This window comes from Sorghum bicolor, chromosome 3, assembly GCF_000003195.3.
Source record: "Sorghum bicolor cultivar BTx623 chromosome 3, Sorghum_bicolor_NCBIv3, whole genome shotgun sequence".
NCBI classification, from domain to species: Eukaryota; Viridiplantae; Streptophyta; class Magnoliopsida; order Poales; family Poaceae; genus Sorghum; species Sorghum bicolor.
This window is the reverse complement of record NC_012872.2, coordinates 26,252,658-26,261,883: the sequence shown is the minus strand read 5'-3', so window position 1 is coordinate 26,261,883 and position 9,226 is coordinate 26,252,658. Positions and strand designations below refer to the sequence as shown.

The 9,226-nt window shown below is 48.5% G+C and overlaps 1 protein-coding gene across 1 annotated transcript; it reads right to left on the bottom strand.

Moving 5' to 3' along the window:
• On the bottom strand, window positions 138-8,108 carry LOC8069553 (probable protein phosphatase 2C 3). Its single transcript, XM_002455601.2, has 8 exons — window positions 7,641-8,108; window positions 7,053-7,224; window positions 6,818-6,971; window positions 6,294-6,357; window positions 6,042-6,149; window positions 5,776-5,901; window positions 5,385-5,617; window positions 138-896 (listed from the first exon to the last, which is right to left on the bottom strand). Exons 1-8 carry the CDS (start codon window positions 8,055-8,057, stop codon window positions 680-682), a joined length of 1,491 nt encoding a protein of 496 aa, XP_002455646.1. The 5' UTR covers window positions 8,058-8,108; the 3' UTR covers window positions 138-679.

Below are 9,226 nucleotides of genomic sequence, written 5' to 3'. Positions count from 1 at the left end.
GACACTAATGTCTTCCTTTTTGGTGTTTGATTCCAAAAGATATAGAGAAGTTAGAGAATAGAAAGATACAAAAAAAAATATTTTAAAGTAATCATCCAAATAAAACTTTAGAGTGAATAAAAAGACTCCTGTAGATGCTCTAACAAAGGCTGAAAACATTTTAATTAAATATCATTCAGATATGAAAATAAAAAAATTGTCCTTGCGCACAAGAAATTACACTACAAAAGTTTACAGGTGAGAGATAAGTCTTTTGCTGACAAGACCCTAACCGACCAAGAATGCCTCGAACAAGAACGGAAAAAATGAACACCTATAAATGCGTGTGCATTTTCTACGGGGGGTGGGGGTGCAGGGGGAAGGCAAGATAGTTACAAATAAAGAATAGGTTAGCTATCATTACTCGCGAGCAGCGAGTTACAGTCAGCCCATTCCGACTGGAAAAGAGAAAGGAAAATGAAGGCATACCCTATTCACTCGCTTCACATTTCCTTTTGCCAACAGCTACTTACATAGTTGGCTAGTTCCTCGCAAGATAGAACAAAATAAGATGCACCCTAAATCATCCGAATTCCCAGAATTAAAGAAAAATTTGTAAAACCCTGAAAGGATCCTCATGAAGAAAGGAAAGGAAGGTGGGATTTTTCAGGTAGCTACAATGGTAATTGGTTGCTGTATACTACAGAACCTTGACACCACTAGGTCGTTTGCCTTCCATGGCATCCTTCTTGTCACGGCAGTCCGAGCATAGGAATGGGCCTTCCCATGGCCTGGAGCTGGAAGAGAAGATCGATCCAGCATGCACCGAAATGCCTTCACTTGGCTCCAGGTCTAATTGGCAGATTGCACATGTAAACAAGCTTGAGGTTCTTCTGCCATCCGAATGAGGACCTAACCTGAGTGTACATTATATGCATGAAATGAGCATTGTTGTGTAGAAGAACCCAAATTGACAGGTTACAATACAATCATAGCATTTCAAAGTCAAAAACAAGTATATATGGAATAATAGGTACTTCATCCGTTCCAAATTGTAAGAGGTTTTGGCTTTTCTAGATACATTTCCTTTTACTATGTATCTAGACTAGATATAATGTACATGAGTACATCTAAGTTGAAATGAAGGAAATAGTATGCAACAAGATGAACATGAAAAACAATGAAAAATGTTATCTCTATGCTGAGCCATAGTGTGCACAACTCACCTTAAACTCAGACATATAATCATGGTATTGTAACACTAGCCCTACAACAGTGCTCGTACCAGGTTAACCATCAAATGGATCAGGGTCTTGCGGCACTATGTAATTTTAGCTATATTACCGATATTAAAGAGATCTTCAAAATCAAAAAATTAACCATACAATCCATATTATTCCGTGTATTTCAAATTATTAGTCATTTTGCTTTTCTATACAATGATTTTTGAGTAAAATGCACCATGGGAACTTAAACTTTTCATAGATTCTGACTAGGGTCCACAAACTAAAAAAGTGACTATCTAGATCCTCAATCCACTATGGATTCTAAACTACGTCAGTCGCTTCACCTTCGGTTGTCAAGCAGCTGCCCTCCTCTTCGGCTGCTCCCTCGTCCTCGAAGGTAGAGCAGCCGTTGCTCGACACCTGACCATCATCATGGCTGGCCCTATCCGGTTAGCTGCCCAGCCTCACCTAGCCGGCCAGCGCTGCTGCCCAGCCCTGCCCCTACGGCAGCTCTGGGCAGGAGGTCCTGGGTTGGGGTCACCTCGCCGCCGCCTCCAACCAAACATCGCTTCAGCGGCAAGGTTTACCAGCACCATCCATCTTGCTCATTGTCGCCAGCGACGGATGGGGTTAGGTCGTCCACTGCCACGACACTGCAGCCCCCGCGGTTCATGTGTCCCTGCCCTCGAAGGGTCACTTCTGGGACATTGCAGCCGCCTGCGCCAGCTCCACAGCCCATGCAGGGCACGACGTTGCTGCCTCCCCCCTACAGTGGCCACTGACTTGATTGTTGTTGTGCATCCTCTTAACTACAGGGTTCTCTGCCAAGTCGACATCTCCCCTGCTATGGAGGACGAGTACCGAGCGCTCATCGACAACAGACCTTGATGGCCCGGTACTAATGAGGTCACTGGCAAATGGCTATTTAGGCACAAGTATCTATTGCTCATTGACAACAGACCTCGATGGTGAGCGGTTCAAGATGTAGACAGCTGTCACCACTGCCTCTCCCCAGAAGACAGCCAACATCCCCCTCTGCTTGAGAAGGGGCCAAGCCATCCCCACAACCGTCTGGTTGCGCTGCTCGATGACGCCATTCTGCCGCGGGCTGTATGGCGCGGAGTAGTGGCACTGAATGCCCCAATCACCACAGTACGACGCGAATTCAGCCGCCGTGAATTCGCCGTCGTTGTCGGTGCGCAGCACGCGCAGCTTGCGGCCGCACTCCGCCTCCACAGCAGCCTGTGTGCACCTGATGGCGTCCACAGCCTCTCCCTTGCTGCCGAGGACCGTCACCCACATGTAGCAGGAGAGGTCGTCGACAAGCAGCAAAACGTAGCGTCGTCCTCCCGGTGTGGCCGGTGTCACCGGGCCACACAAGTCCCCATGCACGAGCTCGAGCCTCTCCTTGGCTCACAAGCTCGCCCACTAGGGAAAGGGGAGTCGCCTCTGCTTTGTCAACATGCAGACGTCGCATAACTACTCCACATGGTCAAGACACGGCAGGCCTCGCACCATCTCTGTGGCATTGAGCCGCTTCAGGGCCTCAAAGTGAAGGTGTCTGAAGCACTCTTGCCACTGCCATGCCTCGTCGTCCCAACGAGCAGCGAGACAGAGGGGTTGTGCCACCTGCACATTAAGGATATATAGTCGATTTGCGCCTCTGGTTACCTTGGCAAGAAGGCAACGACTGCAATCCCAAATCCTCATGACCCCGTGCTCTATCTCCGCATGCGAACCGTTCTCATCCAGCTGTCCCTACAGGGATGTAGTAGACTCCGGTGAGCAGCCTGTGCTCACTAGACACGGTGGTGAAGGTGAATGAGCTGACACCCTGGATCTCCACGCCGGAGGCATCCCCAAACTTGACAAAACCTCAAACGCTAGAGTCAAGCTCGGCGAACTCCTGTCGACCAGTCATGTGATGGGTGGCGCCGTTGTCGAGGCACCACCCGTCAGTCTTGTCATTGCCGGAGCCGTAGCCGAGGAGGGCGTGCTTTTGGCTCGACAAAGGTGGAGAGCCGCTGCGACCGGTGCCACTGGAGGTAGCTGGATGCTAGCATGTGCTATGAATAGAGCCAGCTCCTCCGCCTGTGCGACTAAATCTGGCCAACCCTTGGACCAATGGCCAAGCTGGCCGCAGTTGTGGCAGGTGTCGTCTCGTGGCTTGTGCTGGCCAGCAGCACCGCCCTGGGTGCTTCCACAGCCATCACCCTCGGCACGTCCTTGCACCCTAGCCTGGGCGCCTTGCGCAGCTTGCCATGCTTGCGGCCACCTATCATGGAAGAGGACTCCCCCTTCTTCCTGTCACCTTGGCAGGCATCCCACTACTCCCACTACTCCCGAGTGAGAAGGAGCTTCCCGCCAATGTTGATGGGCCCCGAGAGAGACTGTGGCTCATCACTGTCGACAACCTTGAGGTGACCTCTCGCCTCCTCGATTGACATCGTGGAGAGGTCCAGCAGAGAGTAGATCGAGGGAGCCATCTGCTTGTACTTCTCAGCGATATAGCGAAAGAGCTTCTCGATAGCTCTCTCCTCGCTGTATGTGTCGTCGCTGAACTACACCGACTTCTGCAGCAAAGTGTTGAGATGGAGAGTGAAGTCATCAACATCCTCACCTGGCTTGAAGGCTAGGTTCTCCCACTGCTTGCGAAGCACCTGTAGTGTGGACTTGCGGGCGCGGTCACTGCCAATGCGTGCCACAGCAATGGCGTCCCAAGCCTCCTTGGTAGTCCGCTTGTTGGAAAGCGAGAACTGCATCTCGGGCAGGACTGCAGCGATGAGGGCATCCAGCGCCCATCGATCCTAGTCGTAGTCGACGTCACCATACCGGACTGCCTCCCACATGTGCTGCACCTAGAGCCTCACCTTCATCACCGCGGCCCACTCAACGTAGTTGGTCTTGGTGAGAGTAGGCCACCCACCGCCGGGGCCTATGAAGGCTACGCTGTCCATCGATCCATCTGCCGCCGTTGTCGTGCATGCCTCTAGGAGCGCCATCGCCGTGCGCGCCTCCTCCAGGAGCGCCGTTGGCTGCCGCCACGTTCGTGGGCGCACGCGGCTGCCCACTGTGCCGCCCGCTCTGGCGCAGCCTCCCTTGCCAGCAGGTCGAGGTCAGCAACAGCGCTATCAACAGAAATGGAGCTGCTAACGCTGCCGCGCAAAACCTTGACCTCCGCTGCGGCCGCACACGCTGCATCTGCTGCCACCATTGCTTCCACCTCCGCTCTAGTTGCTGCCAGCCTCGACGCCCTTGCCGCCGCCGCAGCGGTCTCTGACGCCGCTCGCTCGCAGTTCTCTACCGTGGCGAGCTCAGTCTCCTGTCGATGCCGCGTGCTCGAGGCGACCGAGCGCTGAGACTGCCCTGCGGACATGGCGCGTTACCGGGGGCTGCTGCATGGAGAGAGGGCTGTTTCTGACAAGCTGCTGCTCGTCTGCGCAAAGGGAGAGGAGTGAGCAGGGACAGCCGGAGCTGCTGCTGCTACCGGCTGGGGCTGCTGCGAGGCTAGGAAAGGAGATGAGAAGGAGATGTTCAGGATACAGGATAGTATGGCTCCGATACCAGTTGTTAGTCTCTAAATTCTTACTCTTAGTAGTAGCAGAATTCTTACTCTCATCGAGGGAGAGGATGACACTAGAAGTTGGGACAATTTTCTGGTTTATTCCTCACATAGGGGTTGAGGATACATATTTATAGGCTGCCAATCAGCCAAGCATATACCAAGATGCTAGTCCGAGATGCTAGTCTAAGATGTTGTCCTAAGTTGCTGTTCTGAAACGCTGTCCTAAAGCTAGTCCAAGATGCTGTCCTAGATGGGGCAGCAAAGACCATGCAGCAGGGTCACAAGGACCATGTGCTGTATCCCCACAAAGACCATAGTACAGAGACTTATCCATCAGAGGTGAGAAAAAGAGTGCGAGAGATATAGGAGAGAAATCCTAATGGGCTTGGCCCAAACAGAGCTAGTCCAGTAAGCTGAAGCAGCCCATCTTCCTATCTGATGTCTAGTTGGTCAGGGTACCTAGTCAAATGATTAATCATGACTAGTCAATGATTAATTGGATGACCAGGTTTAGGTTTATGATCACTCTGATCGAGTCATGCCAACAGTGAGCTAGTGGAATAACACTAGAAAATTCTGATCAAGAAAACATTTGGAGAAAGAATAGAACTGACCTTTCTGATAGCATGGCCGAACCTTCTTCAAATATCTCTTCAACGATACCAACAGCTGAATGTTGTTTAGTCAACTTCTGAGAAGGGTCCTTTGCTTTCTTTCTAAAGATTAAAGACTTCAGCTTGCTCATCTTTTTCGGAGGAGACAGAGGCTGTATTGTTTGACCAGGTGGGATTATGTCAACAACAATGCAAGTTGTATCATCCTTTAGCCCTCTAGTCCTGAGTGCCTCCTAAAAGATTATTGCATAAAAGTACTTGGGTAAGAAGCATAGTCAACTTGCTGATGCATCATAGTTGATGTCTGCTGATGCAATAATAGTAATTGGCAACCATAAGAAGTATCATCAAGGTTAAACAAGAATATATAACCAAGTGGTAAACTATTTACCTTAACAACTTGCTTTGCGGCAAGCTCAGCAGGCAAACCTCTGCAAGACTTAGCAGCTGCTTCTGAGGATAATGCATCCCAAATGCCATCTGAAGCAATAATAAGTCTTCCTCCAGCATTTGACAACTAGGAGAAAGAAAAAATGAACCAAGTCAAATAAAACAATTAGCATACTGGCAGATTACATGTCCATGAATAATGGAAAGCCTACAGATCACAAACAGAAGAATTTCTGACATCTATTTTTGAAAATAACAGAGTAATACCTTCACTTGCTTCACATATGGAACAGGGACAATAAATTCGCCAACATCAATATCTCCAATGGATCTTGATAAGCATAGACCTCCTGGCCAGCATCGTAGCGGACCAATCTTGTAACAGAGTAGGACAATTGTTATGTTGTTTTGTAGTCCTTCAAATGTTAAGCTACTAGTATTTAATGCATGGTATCATAGATATAGCATAGAAAGCTAGCATGTAAAATCATATTCTTCTGACAGCAAGTGAGAGCACACCTCTGCTCCGCCAACAACACTGAGCCTTCCAACTTCACCTCCACTTGCTGTAACGCGCTCCCTCCTACCATAATTTCACATGATAGTTTTGGTAAAGCAAAAATTACTAATATATTCTTACACGCAGCAATAATGTCCACACTGGTACTTGAGGAAAGAATATTAGCAACTGCTACCAATTACAGGTAACAAGACAGGAACCAAGACCAAGGCTATAGAAAACAAAAGCTTTCTACTTTTTTAATATTAACTACCAATCGTAATTAATATAGTAATTCAACATTTATTAATAGTGATGGCATAGTCAAGTTGCAGAAATGGAAATATGGTTGTATTATAAAATGGTGGTGGTAAACATTTCAGCGACTAGCAATTGACTACTACAGCTGATTTAGTTGACAAAACAAATCACACATGTATGCAATACTAATTCCTAGGTAAGAAAGCAATAGAAAAGCTTGTTGACATGTAACATTACCAGCAAAATAGGACAACACATTACTTAGAAAGTAATTAATACTCACTCCTCAATGTTTTCTTCTAGTCTGTGATCCACAGTAAGCAAAGAAACAGCCCCACCCTGGGCATCTAAAATACAGCGAGAATCACCAACAGATGCAACAGTGATAGTCCATCCATCAATTATCACAAATGTAGCGGTTGTGCCAGAAGTTTGCCCTGATAAACATTAGAAAAAAGACATCAGCATTCATGATAACACACGACAGTAATTACAAGACGCTGATTGCAGAATCATACCTTTGCTCTGGAACTCCTTGTCAGTCTTAACAAACCCTGCGACCAGTGCTATGGGCAACATGTGCAACCACTCATCCCTGGACAGCCCCCTTGGCATAGCACTAAGGACATGGTTGAGCAAATTGTCTCTTGTGTATATTGCGGCAGCGTTACCATTATGGCCATCAAGTACCTGAAGATGGGAAGTGTACAATTAGCACTTGGCACCACTCCAGTCTATCCTTGTCAATTGCTGCGTCATACATGCATTCCACTTTATAGCCACTCCAAGAACAGCTAAATGTATAATTGTGAACTTCAAATTCCAGTGCCCTGGTTCCAAAACTAGGGACAGGCAGCATGGCACACAAACAAATTTAGCAACCATCTCCCACAGATGCAAAGCAAACTCCAAGCTACCAATGCAGCAAAGTTCCCAGGGTCAGCAAATCCATGTTGTCTAGGTTGGTACTCTGATACTCCCGACCTCCACCTCAATCCTCAACAGATGTAGAATAGCGCGGCACTAGTACTACTATCCCAATCACGGCGAAGATGGCAATGGATGCATAGAGAGCGGAGATTCGAGATGTCTGGATAGGTACTCACGGCGAAGACGGCGAAGGTAGGGTGCGGGGAGTCTGGGAAGGAGACGGAGATGGCGGGACGCGGGCAGTCCGTTCTGAGCAAGAAGAAGTCCTCGCCCTTTTTGCACTGCGCGGCGCACCCATAGCGCAGCAGCGGGCGCTCCAGCCGCGTCTCCGCCGCCACCTCCCCTCCTACGCCTGAGTTTCCTACTCCCGCCGCGTCCTCGTCGCGCGCGGAGATCCTGCTTTCGCCGCTGGCTACGGAGTGGCGCTCCGTGCGGGCCTCCTCCTTGATGAGCGCGGCGAGCGGCACGAGACCACTCCCTCCTGTCTGGTGCCGGTAATGCTGCTGGTGGTGCGCCGCCGCCGAAGACGACCCTGACGACGACGACATTCCCCTGCCCCTCGAACCGTTCCCGATCGGATCGAGGCGGGGCATGCGAGGAAAGGGAAACGGAGACGCGGTTTTGGCCGTAGGGAGGTTTGAGACTGCGCTGCTAAAAATAAATAAATAAATAAAGTCCGCCCACACATAAGCTACTTATATCTATATCTATATAAGAAAAAAAAATTACATAACTCAACTACGCTATATAGAACTTTATTTTATCCCTAAACTATAAAACTATATTTATTACCCCTTGAACTTTCTGCGTTGAAATAACCCCTCAAGTGGTTGCGTACGATGATTTTGCTATTGTGATAGTGGTTTTTTGTTTTTCGTTTTTATTTATTTCCATTGAATCTTAAATCACAGTAAATAAAAAAATCATAAAATCAAAAATCTATTTTTTACGTTTCACATGAGTAGATCTACATGGTGATTATATAATATGATATGCTTTAGTATAAATTTTTTGTTATAGCTTTAGATCTATAAATTATTCTAATTAATTATAGAAAAACATAGACCTAAAGTTACAACAAAAACTTTATACTAAAACATATCATATATTTATGTTCAAGGTGTAGATCTACACATGTATAATATGGGCATCCGGGAGCGCTTTCGAGGGCGGTCGAGAAGGCGGCGGTGTGGGTCCTCACCGGAGTTTCGCTGACGGGGACATCTCGCGACGGAGCGAAGGTTAGGGGGCGAGAGGGTGTTTGGTGGCCCCTCACCAGAGTTCCGCCGACGGGGACACCTCGCAGCGGAGCAAAGGTTAGGGGTGGGGAGGGTGTTGGGCGGTCCTTCACCAGAGTCCCGCCGACGGGGACACCTCGCGACGGAACGACAGGTTGGGGGCGGAGATGGAGAGGCTCGGCCGGAGGATCATCGCGGGCGGGAACAGCTTTCGGTGTCTTCGTCCACGCCGGTTCCGGTGTCGGGTCCGCGACATCGATACTCTGCTTCATCTCCATCGAGATTCAGGTTTTCTGAGTTCCCTTCCCTTTGTGATTCAGCTCGTATTATTTCGAAGAAAAAAGGTTTTAGTCCTACTTTGAAGGATGATCTGAGGTACCAATTGGCGATTCAGAAAGGGGAATTTCCCTTTGAGGAGGTTGACGGTGAGACTGTGAGAATTAAATCCACCCCGATTCATTTGCAATGGAATTCGTATGAACATCCCGTGGATGTTCATCCTAGGAATAGAAATTCCACTCAGT